Source organism: Dermacentor albipictus, chromosome 1 (genome assembly GCF_038994185.2).
Source record: "Dermacentor albipictus isolate Rhodes 1998 colony chromosome 1, USDA_Dalb.pri_finalv2, whole genome shotgun sequence".
Taxonomy (NCBI): domain Eukaryota; kingdom Metazoa; phylum Arthropoda; class Arachnida; order Ixodida; family Ixodidae; genus Dermacentor; species Dermacentor albipictus.
Window position 1 is genome coordinate 134,673,607 of NC_091821.1, and position 21,712 is coordinate 134,695,318.

Consider the following 21,712-nt stretch of genomic DNA (forward strand, 5'->3'; position numbering starts at 1 on the left):
CGAGGTAATGTTGTTTGCCGTCGATTGGAAATACTCAGATTATTTTTTTGCATTGCGCCTACTTACATAATCAGACTTAATTAATTGATTAACTTCTCAAATATTATAATTAGATGAAAAGTGTCAATGAGAAAATTGTATATAGAGCAACATGATAAACTCTCGATACGGCTTTCTATTGCTCAATACGTGCTACATAAAAGTGTTTTTCCGAGCGTGAAAGAAGCCCGCGAATACAAACAAAATTGCCGCGCGACTGGCCGATCATTTTTCAACCAAGTCTGGGCCAGTGGGGCTATCCCACATTTATGGAAGGTAGCATGGGTGGTACCGGTTTTGAAGCCTGAAAGGAATCCTGCAGCTCTGGACTCATACAGACCGGTATCACTGACCTCGTGTGCAGCGAAGCTAATGGAGAAGATGGCGTGCACAAGACTCACTTGGTATGTCGAGCAGGGTCGAAAACTACCATCGTGCATGACTGGGTTTCGGCAGCGTCTAAGCGCTCAAGACAATGTGCTGGACCTGCTAAGCCACATAGAACATTACAGTGCGGACGGCCTGTCGACACTTGCTGTTTTTATGGATGTCTCTAAAGCTTACGACTACGTGTCTCAAAGAGCCATCATCAGCCAGTTACAAGTTATAGGCGTCACGGGTCATCTCTTGCACTTCATACATACGTTCCTCAATGATCGTCGCATCAGAGTTCGTCTTGGCGACACTTTGAGCGATGAAATACGTATATTTCGTGGTGTGCCACAGGGGAGTGTTTTATCTCCCTTATTATTTAACATTGCCATCAGTAGCCTCCCAACAGTACTAAACCATCGAACACCAGTGAAGATATCTATATACGCCGATGATATCTGCATATGGGTCTCCGGCTACCAGCATCGCCGCCTCGCACGAATAGTCCAGGGAGCAGTAAAAGCAATTCAGGGTCACTTGGCAACGATTGGATTAACACTATCAGCAGAGAAATCATCATTCGTACTATTTCCTGGAGTGAAAAGAAAATCTACACGCTTGACGCTGACTTTGGACGGATACCATATTCGACAAGTCACCAACGTCCGATTTCTGGGCGTTACCTTAGACCACAGGCTACTCTGGCGCCGCGGGGTTGACTACGTTGTGGCGTCATCGTCACCCAGGCTACATGTGCTCAAGCGAGTCGCTGGCATACGCTGGGGCAACCACCCGACGTCAATGCTACGGCTACATACAGCGTTGGTTACCAGTCGAGTCCTGTATCAGCTACCTCTGATGTCACCCTCAGACAGCCAATATGAGCGCTTAGAAGCCATCCACAGAAAAGGTATCCGACTTTGCCTTGGAGTCCCTCAGCCAGCGTCAAACAAGAAAGTGCTCTACGAAGCTGAGTCACGCCCTCTACGACTTCAGGCTTCCGAGGCTCTGATGATCCAGCTACTACGATTGAGTGAGTCTACGCCCGGTAGAGCCCTCTTACGACGTATAGGTAACAGGCCGCGCTCACATTTTTATGCAGCATTGAACACGCTTCGCGTATTAGGATTGCGCTGCTCGAGACCGAGGGAAAGGATAGAACCACCCTGGACATTCGAGGACATCACATGCAACTTAAGTGTACCACGACTGCAATCAAAGAGCTGCATTCCATCTGCAGAAGCCAAGTCATTAGTCCTGGAACACCTGAACACGACTTACCCGAATCACCTACAAGTATACACAGATGGCTCTGTCAAGGCAGACGAAGACCGCTGTGCAGCTGCATACTACATTCCCTCTCTAAGATATACGTGGTCTGGGCGTCTGGACTGTATAGCCTCGTCGACAGTTGTGGAAAGCGTAGCGATAGCTTCTGCTCTGCGCAAATTAAAGACTTTGCCTCCGCATAATGTGGTTGTCCTTAAGGACTCAAAGGCCGCATTACAACAAGTATACCGTGGTTTGCCATCCCTCAAGTTCCCACGCAAATCCCTAGCCATCGTGAAAGAACTCAACAACAAAGGCTTCACAGTAAAGTTTCAGTGGATTCCCTCCCACATTGGTATCTCAGGAAACGAAAAAGCTGATGCGCTTGCATACGCAGCGCTCTATCATCCTCCCAAAATCAAGGCTCCAAAGAGTAACCAAGTGCAAAAATCTGAAATTCGAAATCACTTTGCGTCGCTTTGGGTTCCACCGCATATGCCCTGCGTAACCAAGAGATTGCACCGAGAGGAAGCCTCACTTCTATATCGTATAAGGACAGGATCTGCTAACACACCGGCCTGGTTATTTAAAGCGGGGCGAATCAATTCTCCGAACTGTACGGCATGCAACGAGACAGGAGACATTGAGCACTTTTTGTGGTCCTGCCAGCAATTCCAAGATGAAAGAGACACTCTCCTGAAGAATTTGCAAAGCAAGGACCTTCCACATGCGCGCCTGCAACACCTTATATTTCCCGAGGGATCAGTGATGGCCCGCAAAGAAACTTCACGTCTCCTGGTCGAATTCTTAAGAGAGACTGGGTTGATGGACATATGGTGAAACCCATCAGCGGTATTGTGCGAGACGCTCGGGCGGAGCAATTGCCGGCCTTGTTCGCCAGGCTAAACCCGCCTGTTGCTACAATTCACCACCACCACCACCACCACCACCACCACCGATCGAGGCACTTTCCGTGTATTCGCGGGCTTCTTTCATGCTCGGAAAAACACTATTATCATAGCACGTTTGATCAACAGCAATCTGTATCAGGAGTTTATCATGTTGCTCTACAATTTTATCACCGACACTTTTAATCTAACTATAATTGAGGAGTTGATTAAATAATTAAGGCTCATTATCTAGTTAGGCGGAATGAAAAATGTTTCCAAGCGACGGAAAAGAACATCACATTTATTCTGTCCAGCTACAGTTGAGTGATTTGCAGATTTTTTAATGTTAGGCTCAAGTTACGACGGGGTTGTCGTAACTGTCGCTTTGATGGCACACCTACGAAGTGTTTCTGGGCAGTTTTCTGGGTCAAATTATGGACTTCACTTAGCTGCTTTGGACGCGCATGACAGTTCACATATGCCCCCCCCCCAAAAAAAAGAAAACAAAAACAGCCGGACTGGTACAGGGAAGAAAAACAAAATTGGAAACATTTACTTTAACACTGACAATAAATAAATAAATAAATAAATAAATAGAAACTAAGTCCGCTTTGCGAAACCGGGCGAGGAATAAAGGGCGCGCGGCGAGCCTTGCGTCCTCTCTGGCTTGGGCGATCCGGCGCGGCGCTGCTTGAAAGTATTGCTGTCGTGTGTTGCGGAACGATTTCGAGATGTTTTAGATTGTACGTTGTAACATTTACGCAATGTCCGTTCATAGATGTTTTAGATTGTACGTTGTAAAATTTACGCAATGTCCGTTCATATAAGTTCGTCAGGGAAGCCTTTCGGTGCATTGGTAACTACAGTACGCGGAAATATCTCTTGGGGGCGCAAACATGTGACGCGCATAATCAGCCGCGGTGTGTGCGTTTGTTGAGAACTATTTTGTTTATATCGGTTTTAATTCAATAACCGGTGTCTCTGCATTACCAGCATGAAATGGTTGATCTGCTCACTATCTGATCGCTTGGCGCAGGGGCTAAAACATAACAGCGCATGCTCGTGTACGGCCAACCTAAGGCAACCACGAAACATCTAAGCGGCAGGCGCTATCAAATATTTGGGATACACTGGCATCATTCTCACGCATTTCAAGTCTAATAGGCTTGAAATCACTATATGTCTATACGCTAGCCTCCTGCATGAGGCCAATGGCGCTGCTCAACACGGCGATTACTGCGGTTGGTGAACCAGCATGATACATATATAAGCTATGTGATTCGGCATTCCCTTTTTGCCCTGTAAAACATAATATATGAGAGGGATCACATAAAAAGAATGCGATGGCTATTTTGAGGACAAAATTTCCGTAATATGTGTGAGTGCGTCGTAGAGAACGGAACGAAGTCAACCGAAAAAAGAAAATTCGGATTTCATCCTCTTTCTCGAAAAAGGAGAAGAAAACGGGCTAACGCGCGTCGCAGTACGACCTCGCATTGTCACGCCGCACAACGTTTATAGATCTGTAAACGTTGATGCCGTATGCTTGTACCATGCGCTATATAGAAGATATCTGTGGAAGATATATAAGATATCTGTAATCCAGCACCTACCACTGCTTAGGACGCTAGCGCAGTTCGTAAACGGTCGCTTTGCTGGACAAGTATAGTTCACACTGTAAGGTATGCTGTTATTACTAACCAAAACTATCTTATTCATGGGTGGAAACCTCGTCCACCGAACCAAGTGGCCACGCAATGTAAGCTGCAGCTAACAGTTTGAACGCTTGTCAAAGTATAACAGCACAGCTTCTATCGTAGCAGAATGTTATCCACGTCGTTACCATCGTCGCGTATGTCTTATTGTTCCTAAACCGCAGCTTACAACTAGAGGGTAATATTGCAGTAAGGTCACATTAGTGAATGGAACATTCAGAAATACACAATTGATCTCAGAGGCTAATTGTAGTCTATATTATGCGCGCACACAACGCGCTGCGTGCTCTGTCCGCCTCAACGCCGGCAGAAACTCCGGCCATCCCGACTTAAACCACTTCAGTACTTCTCACAGAACCGTTTACCACGTACAAGGTGCACGTCATACAAAACAGACCGCACGAGCGCGGAAACAAACGGAGCGCTCGCCCAAGCCAGCATGCCGACTGCCTATAGATGGTGCCACTGCGAAACACTATGGTGGCGCCCAAGAAAAAAAACGGTCTATACATATTTATATTATATAGGCTGTTTCAGCGAACAATTACAAAGTTTTTTTAAAAAAGAGAGAGAATAGAATTTATTGATAGGAAAGACAGAGAGGTCGACCTGAGCTAGTGCGCTCTAGTCTGCTACTCTGCACTGGGGAAGAGGGAAGGGGAGTGAAAGTATTGGGATGGATGATGATGATAAGAGAAGTGGTGAGTGCTTATGTACATGAGACAGTTGCCTCGCTAGAGCCGCTCGTCGAGCTTGGTGTCCTGCAGGAACTTCAACAATACTTTTGTTGCACGCATTGAAATTGCAGTGTCAGGTCATGGGCCGAGGATAGCTTCCTCCGACAGTAGTTGTCTGCTTTTTAAAAGATCGCCTGTGGCAGATAGCTCAATTCCAGTCCATGAGCTGATTTACTCGAAGAGTCGGACATTACTTACACAGACAATTGAAGTGCATAATCTACTAACTGAAAGATTCACTAATTAAGCTTTTAACTAATTACCTTATGTCACATATTGCAATTCGCAAATTCTAGCTCCCGAGACTGCAAGGTACAAGAATTGCGTGGATGAGACCATTTACGAGATATGCGCCGTCAAACTTGCGGTAAAAATGCAGTGTCGTTTCATTTTCTTTGCAAAACGTCGTTTTAAGCATCTAAGCCCAAAAGTAACCGGAAGGCCACTGCATTTTTTCACAAAGTTCGGGAATTAATATCTCGAAACTGGTATCATCCTGACAATTCGTTCCAAGTGGATCCGCCTTGCGAACTCACCGGCTAGAATGTGTAAATTACAATATGTGCCATTAGGTAATTCGTAATACACTTAATTAGTTATTTTCTGTTAATTAGTAGATTATGCATTTCATTGTGTGTGTGTGTGTGTGTGTGTGTGTGTGTGTGTGTGTGTGTGTGTGTGTGTGTGTGTGTGTGTGTGTGTGTGTGTGTGTGTGTGTGTGCAAGTAATGTCCGCCTCTTCGAGTACACTGCAGCTCATACGCCACAGTCAATTTTTCCACAAGTGTTTTTGCTTCGTAAAAGGTTTTGCTGAGCGTCTTTCGTTGTGAGAGAGATAAGTAGCCTTAGCCTGCACTGTGAGCACCGAAGTCGTCGCCTTTCCTTCGTATTTACGGGTGCTGTTTTGAAAGATTGTGTGGTGCGACGTCGTTACGCTGTTGAGACGCCTCTGTTGAGTTCTCGCCGGTCTGCTAAGAGGCCGCAGACTTTGAGCAGAAGAATAGCGTCGACTGGCACCGCCTGCCTTAGCAATGGGGCCGGCACGGCCTTCAATTTTGTTCGGGCTCCCCGGCTCGCCAGTCCATCCTTGTGCACAAGAAACGGCGAATTTTTTTCCCACGGGAAAGCAGTCGCTGCGGACAGCTGGGCGCTCGCTTGATCGCCTGCACATGATTGCGGGGGCGAAAGGCGTCATTGTTTCGCAGAAGACGCCCGCAAACGCGACGAATCGCAATCGGAAGGGCGGCTTGGTTGCCTGCACACAGGGCGAAAGGATTCCTCGTTTCCCTGCTCCTAAACGCGGCCAGTCGTCCTTGAGGTGGTCCCCCGCGGGTTGTTGGGCACAATGTCGGTTCCTCGATGTCAGCGCCCCCTCCCGCCGTACAGTGTGGTCGCAGCCATTGAGCAGGCACGCGCCGCACCGCCGCCATATTGTGACCGAGCTGTTGAGGCGGCCGCACATGGGCGTGCATAATTCGGCGCGGCGCTTTCGTGTTGCGCCTGGTGTTTGCAAACTACACGGTGCGGCGAACGTGTTCGCTAAGTTTACTTTTCGGTCCGATTTTATGGTTGAAAACACTCCGGCATGCCCGTTTGCGGCACGTCTTTGTGCACCAGGTAAACGGGAAAACGACACATTTGACTTGATTTCCCAGCGACCGAGAAGGCAGAAAAACGTCTGCAAGAACCTAGTTCTACTAAGCTATTGTGCTTAAATTTGTGTCTCCTTGCAAAACGGTCTTCAGAAAATCTTCCGAAGCATAGGCGTTCGCCGTCGCAGTCATTTAATCAAGTCGATGAGAAGCCTGCTCTAACCCTATGTTTAATTTTCAACAATCGCATGCCCTGAGCATCGAAATTTTAGGAAAATGTTCTTGGAGAGTTTTGTCATGTTGCGGCTCAGCACTGATTGTACCAATCAGATGCAACGAGGGGGATGGAATATAGAAGTAAAACCGCCGCAGGTGCAATCTTTGAATGATCGGTTTTCATGTTTGTAAGGAGCATATAACATTAACTTTGTTTTGTCAATGCTCTCAACTTTATGTGCGTGGCCTCCTGTGGCTTCAGGCAGGTGAATGTGTTGGCGAGCTGCCTTGAACCACATATTAGTGATTTCGAGGCTGTTTTTATTTTTTTTTTCACTCGAGTGACAGCCATATACTTTGGCAATAAGCTTTCCCTTTCGTTTGGTGAGATGTGTCACTATATGCTGCCCTTTCTCACATTGCTGTACTCATTTATGGGCTGTATTACAAAGCGTAGGACAAATGTGTTTTTCAGCAAACCTCTGAGGCATTATACTTCTGCAGGAAGGAAATATTACGCTATACCACAGGCAGGAAATATTCACAAGCCGAACGCATGGACTTATATCCTTTATGCCAGATTCTTGCAAAGATGGCGTTCATTTATGAGTGTTTATAAAGGTTATACGACTGAGATCGCGTACCTTGCTTTTGCTTTTCACTTAGTAAAATACTAAATTCTGTGGTTTTACGACCCAAAACCCGGATCTGATTATTGAGCGTTGTGCGGGACTCCGAAATCATTTTGATCCACTGGGGTTCTTTAATGTGCACCTAAATCTACGTGCACGAGCGCTTTTGCATTTTGCTCTCACTAAATTTCGGCAGCTGCGACCGTGATCGAAACCGCGACCTGGGGCTTGGTTTTGACGCTTTGCTAACTTTAGGCTGTTATTCAGCCGCATGCTGTTTATCATTATAACCTTTCAGACGCGCATTTGTATGTCAATAACTACAGTACCTTCAGTTATTGGCAACGCTGCCGAACGTATTCATCTAGTTTTCACCTTTACCTTATCTTGGCATCACTCAACTATAGTTCTTGCGTAAGTTGCGCCAGCCTTCTTGAAGGACAACCTTTAAGTATAGACCATATGCGTCAACGTTGTTTTCGAAACAGATTTGTGAGCGAAAGCGCGGCAAAAATGAATGGTTATCTGCTGGTTCGAAACGTTCTAGTATTTATTTATTGTAGGCTTTCCAGCTCTGCCTTTTTGTTTTTCTTTCAATACTGCCAGTCTCGAACGAGACCATAGCAGGTAGGCATTCATACAATTCCAGCAGGAGAACAGCAATTAACAGCCTAACACTGGCCAAGAAAACAAAGCAAAAGGAAATCGGCACAACAGAAGGGTGCCATACATTTACAAATCACATGCACTTCCGTTAAACTCACTGTACACAAATCAGCGCAATCAGTTTATTGTGTTGATTACAGAAATTACCTCACTAAACGTGTTTAAGGTTCGCCAATATGATTGGTTTACGCATTATCTAGTAGGTTACAAAAAGTTGAAAAACAAACTGTGTCACTTTATTCCACGCTTTCACTGCAAGCGGAAAAAGCGAGTATTCATATGTGTCATTATAGAACGAATGCTCTGTTAGTGTCTACGAGTGTTTGTGGCGTGAGAGGCGAGATTTGGAACGTGATAAGTACTTGGAAGAATCTATTTTCAGCCGCTTGTGGAGTACCTGGTGCAGGAATTTCAAGCGCGCTAGCTTTGCTCTGGCAAATGGTGTTGGAACTAACAAGTTAGTGGGCGGCGAGTCGTGACAAGTGCATTTGTTTTAGATGAATCTGGTGGCTTTTCTTTGGAACCTTTCCAGTTTACTTACGTTAGACATAGTGTGTGGAAACCAAACAAGATGACATGTAAATATTTCAATGCACGTAAGCGCTCAAACTGCGAAAATTACAAATTTTTGCTCTGTCAGCGAGCGAAGAACCCGAATTCCCACCGACCGTCACAGCGCGCCGTTACGTGTTCCGATACAAATATGACTGCGCAAGCGGACGTGCCCCACCACCCCTTGCGGCGAAGCGCACTCTACCCGACGCCTTCGTTCGCTACGACCTTGGCGCCTGTCTGCTGCTTAAAGCCGCGTCAACGTAATGTGTGGTGGTTCGGTGCGTTACCTCACTAATATAACACAGATTCGACTGCTTCACACGCTTGAATTCCTTCTCTAACCTCAGCGTCCGTTTTCCACACCTGCTTTGCGTCCATATTCCGAAACCCCCGCAGCTGATGCAACCAAAGCGAGCCTACCCAATCTGCCCCTTACCTATCACGTGTGGGCCCTTTTCTCCTCTAAATTTTTTTACTAGGCTTTAAGATTGGCACGTGGCATTTCCTCCTAGTTTTTTCCTTCCTCCATGCAAAAGCACACACACACTCGCACACACACACACAACGTCCGCTCGATGGCAGTGTGACTAGCTAGCTTGCATTCAGTATATCTTTAAAACTAAGAATCGGTTTCATTGTTGATTTTGAGTCGAATTAGTTGCGATTTTAATGTGCACGCAAACTTGTACTCACTTTTTATCCAAAAAAGGTGCGCGTTAGAACCGTGCAAATGGGGTACGTAGCGTTTCGGCCTTTCTGGGGCCGCATTCACAAAACTTTTCGTTCTATTGCAGAACCCTGGTACACAACGTAACAACTTCACATAAGATATAAAACTACATATCAAATTTGTCCGCTTTCAATGATCTAGTGGATGCCGTTTATAGAAACGCGATATCTGTTGTTGATGCAGAACTATTAATTTGTAAACTTCGTGCTTCTATATATTCAAGCTTCCGAATATTTGAAAATCTTTTTAACAATATTGAGGCCTTAAATCGAAATTTCGTTTCCAATAGTCGCTAGAATTCAACTTTCTTTCTCAAATGCAACCAATTTCATTAAAATCGGTCCACTGGTTATCTCAGAGAAACTTTTTGCCTTTTACACGTATTCGAATAGGCCGCGTCGGAGTTGGGCCTGACCTAAAGCTTCCTCTTAATACTCGTATGCTCCTACATGGAGTGGGCTTCCGCGTCTGGAGCCAGTGTAAATAACGTAAAATAAACACCTTTTCTTCATTCCTACTACCGGACGTACTCATCCCTGTGCCGGGTGGATTCCTGGCCTAAACGCCTCCCCAAGCCGCAACAAGCGTTGCATTGATGAGCTCGAGGTCGCGAGTTGGATCCCGGCCGCGGCGGCCGCATTCCGACGGCTGCGATATGTGAAAACGGCCGTGTACTTAGATTTAGGTGCACGTTAAAGAACCATAGGTGATCAAAATTAGTCCGGAGTCGCCCACTACGGCGAGCCTCAAAATCAGATCGTGGTTTTGGCACGTAAAACGTAACAGACATAACAGAACTTATACACACGTTGCTCTTCTGCGTCCGCTATCGCACAAGCGGCGACAGAGGCCCAAAGGAAAGCAATGCTGACGGAACTTTACACAAGGACACTGCTTGGCACATGGCGGTGGTAGCTACCCTTCAGCTTCAGTAAAAACATTCTCGTTACTTCTGTGTAACGTGAATGCACACGATTCGTATTCACACGATTCTGCGGAAGAATTTCTAACATTTCAAGATTCCAGAGCGAAATTCCTTGCCTCTGTCTTTTAGCGTCATGTGGGCCTCTAGTACTGACATTTTGGTTAAAACCGAATTAAAGGGTGCAAGTTCGGCGTACTAATTCGATTTATTGCTGTTTTAACCAAAAACGTAAGAAACGTTTATATGGGCGATTGTTCGAAGTGACGTGCAAGGGAAGAAATCGAAGTCCTTATGTGTCGAATCGGTCGAAATATCATCACAAGCGATAGCAGCAGCTGTAGCAGTAGTATTAGTAATAGTAGTAGTAGTAGTAAATGAAGAAAACGGACATATAGTCGTTGGGTGGTGAGTTGGTTAGGATTCAGGAAGAGAATTCGGCTCAGAAACAGATCCCCGCCGTAGCGCTATTATTAACTTCTTGAATAAAATGGTTCTACCACCACCACCACCGTAGCGCACATCTTTTTATCCCGCCTCTTCTCTTGCTCGACCGCTTTCCCTTTCTGTGAGCGGGAACGCGAGGAGCGACGACGCCGCGTCGACGTTGACGCTCTGAGTCTCCCGCGAGTGTGAGCGGTCGTGCCCAGGAAGGAAGAGAAGCGCGCCCACTCAGACGCGTTGCGAAATCTCGGAGACCGTAATTTTGTTTACAAAAGAAACCACCAGATGGCGGCACATACTCTCTCCGGTCAACCGCCGGTGGCTCGCGAAGGGGATTTCCCTCCGAGATTGAACGCGTGAATTGTCCAGAACGTATTTCGGTTTGCATTGTTATGTGACGTACACTTCATGCACTTGTCTTAAAAAAAAACTTCAGAATTAGCTTACAATAAGGCTATGACAATTTAAGTCGAGCTCTCGCGCTTTTAAGGGCAAATTATTTTCAGAGTTCTACAGTTCACGCGGACGGGCCTCGCAAGCGGGGACTCCCGTTTGCTCGGCAGTGCTGCGCCGAGCAAACGCCTCGCCTTCTGCTGTCAGTAGAGCGTTGCGTCGCGTCGAGTACGGCCGCGTTTGAAGTCGGCGTGCGTCCGCCATAAAGCTAAAGTAAGTTGGCATGACGTTTATTTCTTACATTCATGTTGTTTAATACGATCTGGTGCCTTTCGTCTCAGTTTGAAATGAGCCGCGTGCGTAAAATTAAGCGCACACAACGTTTGTTACATACATGACCATTGCAATAACAGCGGGGTACCCTAGAATCACGATAGCAGTGCATTTTCTGTTGCATATCGCACCTGTTGGGAGTTTTAAATGATCAAATCAAGGCGCGCATTTAAGAACTACATCGCAATTTTTCTTTGTATGCTATTGAATGTTGTCTGGAACTCTCAATGCACTGATGTATATATAGCCTTCTGGTCCGAAAGCTAAATCACGGTTGAGATTTTCGTCACGAACTGTTTAGACACTGCTGGTGAAACGCCTGGCAGTAACCATCTTCAATCTACTTCGCGCCGCTGAGTGAATTGAAACGCGCGCGACAAACACGGTGCTCATGAAGAGCGGAGTAGGTCGCACGCGTTGTCGTCTGCTTTTCTCCACTGTCGTGCGAATGCCGGCTGCGTAGTGATCCGACGTACGTCACATGTCAGGTGACTTATTTGTTCGCGATCGCGGCCGTCGTGTAAATCCATTTTTAACGGCAATTATCTACATGTTCTCTAATGCAAACGTAGATGCACAAGTCACGCTCGTGCAGTGCTACTCGCGGACAACTTTCTGTGGCAATGAAGGGAAAGCTACGGAGGCAAAGCGCGCCCAAGTGAAAGCGCTTCTGAAAAGAGTCCCGTGTTTTCATCCACGTTTGTTTAAGCTGGGGAAGAGAAAACATAAACACCTTATTAGCAACAGTTAAATAAGATAAAATACACTACTGAATGTACAAGTTTACTTATTTTGCGGCTTTTCCCTTCCGCGTCTGGGGAAAGCGTCGATTCAGCGTCTGTTCCGAGCAACCAAAAGCACTGTCAAACGCTGCCGGACTACTTGGCGCGGTAACGCATGTGCAGCAGCCAAGCGCCCGTAGCTTTTCTTTCACTGCCGCAGAAAGTGGTTCGTTAGTATAGATTACTTGCCAATATCCTTTAATGGGGGCACCGCGCTGTGCCTTCTGGTGACTTTTCGCTTAGCAAAACTTCATGCTTCGTTCATGCTACGATAATTTGTTAAAATCGAGCTATAATATAACTTTATTACCATTGCTTTTCATCCATCGTACTTGGTGTTAGTGCACCGATGCACTAACGCAGAGGCATACCGGTGATGTAGCGTACCGAACATTCGCGTCTTGCACAGTGTGATGCAATAATTAAGTTGAAGGAAATCGGTTCGATCAATATGCCTCCTTGCCTCGCACTTTAGGCTCGCGATTCGGCATGACCGCAAATATCCAACATTTCTGTCACGCTGACGTGGCTACATCTCTTGGTTGTAAGCAGTGCTATTGAAGGAAGGCCATGAAGCGGATGGATGAAGATAGCGTCTTGCTCTCGCTTTTATTCATTCTTTCTTATCGTCCTTGTTTTTGTCCGTCATTCACCGTTCTCGGTTAGCAAAATTGGCTATTGCTGCTTTTTTCTCTCTTTGCTTTTTTGTCAGACTACATATCTGCCAAAAATAGGTTTACTTGGGTCTTTGTTTATTGGCGTTGTTCACCATGAACGAATCGTTACAAACCAAGGAGCTTAAAGAAAAACTGCAGTTTTTCTTTAACCTCCTTGTTACAAACTGGCCCAATTTCGCTGCTCTCTTCAGCTGGTAGTCAAATATGTTTGAACTTACATCACTAGTTCGAGCGAAGTCTCTTCATTTCATTATTGGCCTACTTTACGGCTCATGTTATTTATGCGTTGCACATTTACTAAAGGTGAGGTTACATACTCAGATTTCCTCGCATTAAATATTTGAATAATGCGATATTCCTCAAACCGCGAGCATGATCGTGCGCATAACATTGGCGCATAAAGCGCATGAATTGTGGCTTGATATGCGGGAAAAAAGTGCGTGACGCGAAAATCCACTCATGTACAAATGTTATCGCGACATTTTTTTTCTTTCTTTAAGCCTTCGTTATTTAAAAAGAATGAGATTTTAGTGTCAAAACCACTTTCTGATTATGAGGTACGCCGCAGTGGAGGACAACGGAAATTTCGACCACCTGGGGTTCTTTAACGTGCACCTAAATCTAAGTACATGGGCGTTTTCGCATTTCGCCCCCATCGAAATGCAGCCGCCGTGGCCGGGATTCGATGCCGCGACCTCGTGCTCAGCAGCCTACCTTCGTTATTTGCCTGTGATTGTCTGATTAAGAGGAGAAGGATGACTTTGCATGCTGGTGTGGACATCGCAGATGGATGTAGGTGTTCTGGCCCCCGCTATTAATATTTTCTTAATGAATGAAGAGTTCAGGCCGAGGGCGTGGGTCGCTTCTCACCCGGCGCTCTTCGAAGACCGTGGCCAGTAGCCGCGCTTGAGTTACCCCTTTGTTTTTTCACATTCGGGGCAAGTCCTTCCCGCACATGCTACCCATTAGTTTCTGACAATGCGTTGTTTATATAGTGTGCCCTGTTCCGTAGCGATGAAAAATAAAGAAGAAAAAAAGAAATTGCGGCTACAAATCGTGTGGTAGTCACAAATGGGCAGGCAGCCTTTGAGGCCAAAAGGAGCCGAGCCCTGTTTAGCGCTTCGGTTATTGAACTATATGCTCCTCGTTGTGCGCAAAAATTAAGTTAATTTTCAAATAACACGAGAAGAGCGCCGTAACGGCAAACTGCAATTACCAGTGGCCAAAGCCACCAAAGAGGTGGCAAGACAGCTTTGAGGAAGACCCGAATATAAGCTGAGAAAACAAGTATATACCCACGTGCTAGCACAGAAACTGAGGAACTCTCTGGTAAGGGTGAAAGACAAGCTCTTAAAAGTTTCCAGGCGTGTTATACACTATTCCTTGGGTCGAATACGATTGCGTATGTGGGCGAAACAGGCAATATTGCATAAATATTAAAACCGCACCGTTACGATGCCAGGAAAACGAACGTTGCGTCCAACTAACTGGCGGAGCACACAAAAGCGACCAACCAGGTAATCAATTGGGACGACGCAAGAATCATTGACAAGGAAAGGAATTTGGCTTCGTGACTTCATCATGAATCTCTGATCATTAGGACAACGGAGCGCACCCTTACACGTGTATGCACGGTGTTTACGCCACGTTTTGCAACATAACTCCCCCCCCCCCCCCCCCATAGCTGCACTTTTTTCTTTTTCATCTTTCTATTATTTTAATTTTTGGCGTCTGCGTCCAATTTCCACTACTTACCCAAAGTATGTAGGTGATTGATGTGGGTAACAGCGAGGAAACTCGTGAAGATGAAAATGGGACACAGCTGATGGAAAGAGAGAGAGAGAGAGAGAAAATGATATACGGGAGATTAAGAGAAGTGAAGCAGGAGACAAGCAAAACGCGCCACAGTTCGGGACCGAACCCACAACCACCACATGTCGGATGTGCTAGTCTACCAATTAAACTACCACGGACGAAGGAAGGGAAATATGTGCGTTGGCTAACCTTTTGTCTAGCCCTTGCTCGCGGTCTGGTGATTACTTTCCCTTTCACTCCAATATTGCCACATCCAACATGCGGCATGCTGAGAAAGAGGAAGAACTCGCGCATTGCAGGAGACGAGGTCCACGCCTAATCGTTTTTCTATTTATTCATCGACATTATAGATGTATAAGTTTATTACCTGAGCACCTATGTGAAGTATGCCCTACTCTTGGCCAATCCAAGTGAGTGGGCATGCGCCAAACACATCAAGGTCATCATACTCATCATAAATTTACTTAATTAAGGTGACCTGCCCTGTTATCGCAGTTCCTGCTGTTTGTGCATCGCGGCAATCTTATACGAAACATTAACGCCCCTTCCCCCTCCCCTTGCAAGGGTCTCCTTTCAACGGACCCTGCCTTCCCCACGCAGTCGTCGAGCTAAATGGCTGGTTTGCAGGATTTGCCGATGTAATGGTGGCACGGTCAATGCGTCAGTCAGCCCGTATGCGTGAAGCCGATGTGTTTATGAAGCGAACGACGTCGCTCGCACCGCCGTTACATTTAGACAAATGCGGGTGCGATGTGGTGAAGCGGGCTTACGAAGTAGGAACATAATAGGCAGAATACCTTACTCCAGCGTCGTTAGGGAGGTCTAGAAGTAGCGTACCCAAGCGTGTTAGCGTGCCCAAAAAACTCCGCTTGTGTTGTTTTGTATTCCTTATGCGCTAGGTCGCATGCCCGGCAGATAGCGTATACCCTAACTTCGGGTCGCCCATTTCCCAAACTGCCAATTATATAGTTGTTACATGCATGCCTCTACAGCGTTGAGAAATCCTGCCCCATCCGTAATGAATAATATAATGCGACCGTCGTAAGAACAGAAGGACTGAAGGATCCGCACGATCTCTGACGTATGAGTCTCGCTGCTGTCTTGCAGATGCCAAAGCGCTTTACAGGGAAGCTTTGCGGCTTTCTGTTCAACCACTTGGAGCGCTGTACGTTCGGCGACCGGCTCTGCTGGATCCATCGGACGTCGGGAGTCTTCCAGATCTTATGGCGGCACGGCAACGGAGCGTCAGCCACGCCGGAGGAGGACTGCGCGGTCTTCATGGTATTACGACACCCGTCACAATACCGTCATGGTGCAGTGCGTAAATATATGCTAATGGTGATGGCTTAGGCTGATAGCTATATTTTATAATTTCCTGTTCGCGTTCATTTGTCCACGATATTGCGTATCTTCTTAAATACATTCTCTGCCGTAACCGTGATACTCGTGCACCACCATCCAGGTTTCAACGGCGCATTTCTCGTCGCAGCATATCTAGAAAATGGTGAAAATCTGGGCGTGTTGGTGCATGATATTCGATGCTTGTAACACTGGTTGAACACAACGTCAAAAGAAATACGATACGCAGAACCAAGCGTAATTACCAACAAGTACACGTTTATACATTCACTAAGCAACCACGTTACATACGGAATACCACAATCTGAGATACGCCATATATTCCTTGTCTGTGAGCTGCGCAGAGGAAGTCTTGACACAATCTCTAGGCGCGATGTCGTTTCATCTTCGGTTATTTACCCGGCGAGCTTACATGTATATTACTGGTAACAATACATGCGTTAGCAATGGTTAATAAATTTCTAACAATCTGATGGAGATTGGAGAGAGTTCAAAGGCGAAGGCAGTTTTCTCGGCCCCCTCGAAAGACGGTCAGGCTCTGCAGGCTAAGTGCGATAACTGCGGTAATGCGCACAAAGGCATATTTGTTTCCTCCACGAGCAGCGTCGCTTATCAAATTCCTCTTCTGAGAAGAAGTACTCGCATATAGGGCAGGCGGGACGTTGCATATCGACGATAGGTTAAGTAAAGAAATACGTGTGATGGGCGGCTCGCCTTTCATTGCAAATCCCGTGGTTGTGAACCATTGTTTAATGCATGTACCGCATGTTTTCACCAAAATGCCTGTAAGCTCGCTACGGCAACAATCGAAGCTGAAACTATAGACTGTGTTAGCACTTCCTATGCGGACCTTACGGAAAAGGAACTAGTGTTTTTTCGGACGATGATGGTATTTGTGCATCTCATGAGGTTGCTTAGTGAATGTATAAATGTGTGCTTGTTATTGGTACTTTCGCCTTGCGTTGTGTTTCGTCTTTGTTTTGTCGTTGTGTTCATCCTGCTCTGTAAACATCGAAAGCATTTCTTGGTTTTGGCAACTAAGTTAAACTTCAATTTCTCATATACATTCTGCAAACATGAACCGAGAAATTAAACAGGCATTGGCAAAATTTTCCCGAAGCTCTTTTTTTTCTCTTTTCTTTTATTTCTAGGCAGCAATGAGGTATAATCCGTATTGTCCGCGATGCAGGATAACAGGAGGTGGTTAAGCTAATCATGGTCAGTTATATATAATTGGCCAGCTAGCGCTCATTAATTCGCGCGTACCCCGCTAAAAACAGGCGCGCGCTCATTTTGAATTCGGCGCAGCGGCTGCCAGCAAATTGTGTGTATACGATCAGTTGCACGGATGCCGAGTTTGCTTAGTCTCCATATTTTGACATTCAGCCTTCTCCTTTACAGGAATGGCATCGGTACAAGAACCGCCGCTCCGTAGAGTGCGCCCCACTGGATGCGAAGCAACGGTTTCGCGCAGCCTTGAACAAGATGAAGCTGGATGTCGTGAAGGGCTGGGAGAATAAAGTTCCTGAAAAGAACTTTCAGTATCGAAAGTTTCCCAAAGAAGATTTAGGTCAGTATTTCTGCTTTGTTTTGCTGATCATAGCGCCACTGTTCAAGCATGGTGCCCTGCAGGGTGACAGGTTTCAGTTGCGCTTAAACTATTCTCATAGTTAAAAAAACGTATTTTTAAGGCCCTAGCATATGTGGTATAGCTGATGGCAGTCCACGAGCGCTGTGCTTATGTGCACCTCTCTTATTTGTCTCCGTTCATATGTTGAGCCAGGTAAGAGGGCCACGCTTCCGAAAAATATGAAGTCAAACTAAACTGAAAGGTTGGCGCCTTCAAGCCACTGAAAGAGACCGCCCACGCAGGTCGTGCGGAAAGCATGCGCCCAGCTGTCTGTACAGTTTTCGCCTTTTACTCTCCTTACCCTGCTTATCTTTCGCTCGTACGACCCCGTCCATTTTTCGCCAATGCCGGCGACAGCAGGGCTACCTTCTCTTTTCGACATAAGCCACTAACTGTGAGCTTCGTTCTTCTTCTTTCTTTGCCGCTTCTCCCAGAGTACCTGCTCAAGAAAGGAGACCAGCGTGTTCCCGCTTCGCCCGCAGTCTCTGGTGAGGACGTGTCCGAGACTGAATCTCAACCGACCTCGCCCCACGACCTATCGAGCCCTGACGCGGACTCTGAGCCAACCTCGCCCGACAGCTTTCACAGCGCGGGATCCGAGCCGGTGAAGTCGCCGGAGGAGTGGTCGCAGCCGCAGACGGGTACCCGCTATTCCTACATGACTCCGCTGGGCTCCGAGGCGCCTTACAGATCCCTGACCAGTGACGAGCAGTTGTTTCCTGAAGAGGTAGAAGATATGTTCTACAGCTACGACAATAACGAGAGCGCTGTCAAAAGGCCGCTCGAGCCTACGGACGAAACCCTTCCCCGTGACGAGAACATTGATGAGGAACTTTTTGTCGATACATACCTTGGTGAGCTACTGCTCATGGACGAAGACACTCTCGTTTCTTCATTCGGTAACTCTTTCTCTTCAAAGCTATAGCAGTGTCACTTGGTGATTCGTCGGATGTGCACTTACCATACATGTATGCTTGTCCACCTGCAGGGCTTCTTGTTGATATGTTTGCCTTTGCTTTCATCGCTTTGTTTTACTCTCACTTATGGTTTGAGCGTCTGAAGTCGCGGGTTATATTTCAGTGGCCGAATTTCCATAAATGTAGAAAGCAAAAACATTTGTTTGGGAGATTTTAATCTGCTTTATCGAAACAGTTCCAAACTGTCAAAATTCACCCCGGAGCCATCCACAGTAGTGTACATAAACCATAGTGTCTGTTGTAAGAGCCTCTTCATTACTGATGATGATGTGTGGTGTTTTGTGGCGCAAGGGCCAGGTTTGCCCAAAGAGCGCCAAGACAAGTGCCTCTTCATTATTCCTTTAGCTATTGTGATAAGGCGGCATACAATGAAGTGGTCACATTTGTGCGAAGCCGCAGCGCGTGTCCTCAATTATGTTGAGGTTACGACTTACTAGTCGTACGGGAGAAGGTAAACTGTTGTGCCTTATACTACAAGATAACGTTTAATGCCGATAAACTTACTCTTCTATGAAAAGACGCGGAATTGAAAATTGCGTTGATTTAGCAAAGGAACAAAGGCGTGCACTTTGCTTGGTTATTTTTTACTTCAGTGACAGATTTTTTTTTTTTACTGTGCGGTTCACCATCAGCCTATTTTATGAGCACTATACAAGACGAAGGTCTCTCCTAGCGATCTCCAAGTTACCGTGTGTATACCGCTCTCAAAGAGACAACTTCTTTGCGCGGTTTATCTTAGCCAGTAATTCGTAATTGTTGTTTCCCATGTGACGTTGCACCGACTCCATGCACACTGGCGCTCAACTAGGAGGGATCCAATACATGTGGGTATCCCGTCTGTGCCCTTTGGATGAGATGAATTTTAGTATCTGTTCTTATGAGTACGTTCTGCCGTGTCATTTCTTCTTTCTTTTCATATTGCTTTTAAAGGGAGAATGCTGGTGTCTGTACAAAGCTCGGGTACAGCGAAGGAATTGCGCCGAATATGTTGAACGTGTTTGCAAAGTCTTAATGCGTTTGTAAAGTCTTGGGTACATTTCGGACAGTGGCAAAACAGACCTCCAGGGACTTCTTAAGGGGTGTGGGAACTTTCTTTTCGCTGTCTTTGATGTAACAGTAGATCGGATTGGCAAACATCTGCAAGTTCTTTTTTTTCCTCACTGTAAACCCAACAAACTGTCTCGATGATTGCGGTCTTTAAAGAAAATAAAACCCACGCATCCAGGTTTAGCGACTTTCTGCTGGTTGCTGTTATTTTGTACGGCAACGATCTCGGGCATCTAGCCGGCCCTGTGTATATAGTGCTCATGTACTAATTATTTTGTTATTATTGTTATTTCATTATTTTGTTACATGTTATCTGTCTTTGGTGTCTCCCGTCAGGAACAGTGTATATATATGTAGAGTGTTTGCGTGGCAGTTTCACGCACTGTAGTGCGTTTGTTGCAATCGGTGATGTGATTCTAATATAATTTTGTTGAATAAAACATGGTTCATTGCTCAGTACCTATTTGATTGACTTAGTTGCTTTAATTCTTCGAAATTACTTCAAACTTGCAAAACATATCGTCGCCTCTATCGACACACCTCAACCGTGCCGCCTCGGAGGGACACTATGGTGACCGTCATGGATGGTCACCATACTATCACCACTGTAATTTCGCACTCAGGAGCTGGCACGTTGACAGAAGCCCCGTATGTGATGCAGCTGATTGCAGGGCAAAGGGGCTCGGCTTTTAGAGTGGCGCGTTAGATAGGAGATGTGTTCTTGCCTTTTGGATTCCCGCCTGTATCTGAAATAAGCACACGGAGTGTTTTAGAACTTCAAAACCAAATAGACGGGTGTTCCGATATTATTGTCTCCAAGTTTCTAATATATTCATTCATCACGACTTTGGAAACCACGCAGTTAATGAATAAAAGTTGGTCCATTAAGAACCTGCTGACGCTATACCCTCTGTGGGAAAATTGTGTCGGAGAAAGCTCGTACACCCCATTTGTAAACAGCATTTCCATAGGTAGAATAACGCTTTGTTACACCGAGTGGGCCAGAAATGTGCTGCATGTCGTCACTCTTTGAAACGCCTCAACTATTGTTGAAAGATACGGTTTCAGTCGCGCGAATGTACCGATTTGGTTGCATGCGGTGGTTGTGTACCGCGGCAGAAGAATGAGCACGAAAGCGGCAATACTCTGCCATGTCGCTATGCGCGATCACAAAGAAGGAGAGATTGGCATTTCGCTTACGAAGACGCCGAAAAATTATGTCGGCCACATAATTTTGATAAGAAAGAAAATGGAAGTGCGATGAAAATGGGATCCTGGGCGGTGCCCATTTCTTTCTTCTACAGCAGCTGCGTGCGTGAACAAACCAACTATAATAACGTTAAAAACCAGTTCATCGCACTCTGGAAGAACGAATCTGCAAGCGGCACACGAAATAGCTGGGTAGTTTTCTATTTTACGATCGCCTGGTTTACGTGTCACTACTCTTATGGCGTTTTTCACTGGTCGATCTGGAGCGGCCGCCGAAATCCTCGAGCGAGCGCTCGGGTTTCACAAATCCGAATCGGCCAGCGGAGCGCAAGAACGCTCCGCGGCGGATCACACAGGAAGTCTGTGTACACGTCGCACGAACCGGTTCCGAAAACCATGCCCGACTTCCGTTCTGTATGTTTCCACGGCAACCAAACTCGCCGTCCCTCGTGTGTAATTTGACCGTGGCAGTCGCATAGTCCGTCATTTCCATGTCGCGCCCGCAAAGATTGTGCATGGACAACGTGCATAGAAGGCTTCGTACAGCACCTGCGTCACTTCGTAATCGCTGTCCTCCGAGCACTCATCGCTAAACGCGAGCGCTGCAGTACCACCGAAGGCAGCCATCTTGCGAAGCAACACAATGTTGTGCGTACCAACCGGGTACCGATTTCGCTTGAAGACGGAAGTGACGCGAGCTATTTCCGCCCGA

At 46.3% G+C, this 21,712-nt stretch overlaps 1 protein-coding gene across 1 annotated transcript in view; it reads left to right on the plus strand.

Moving 5' to 3' along the window:
- Positions 1 to 20,250, plus strand: part of LOC135896059 (uncharacterized) — a 47,747-nt gene extending 27,497 nt beyond the window's left edge. The window contains exons 2-4 of the mRNA XM_070533478.1: positions 15,886 to 16,059; positions 17,539 to 17,707; positions 18,202 to 20,250. Coding sequence (XP_070389579.1) covers positions 15,886 to 16,059; positions 17,539 to 17,707; positions 18,202 to 18,692 — 834 coding nt within the window. The 3' untranslated portion in view covers positions 18,693 to 20,250. The remainder of the gene's footprint in view (positions 1 to 15,885; positions 16,060 to 17,538; positions 17,708 to 18,201) is intronic.
- The last annotated feature ends 1,462 nt before the right edge of the window (positions 20,251 to 21,712 follow it).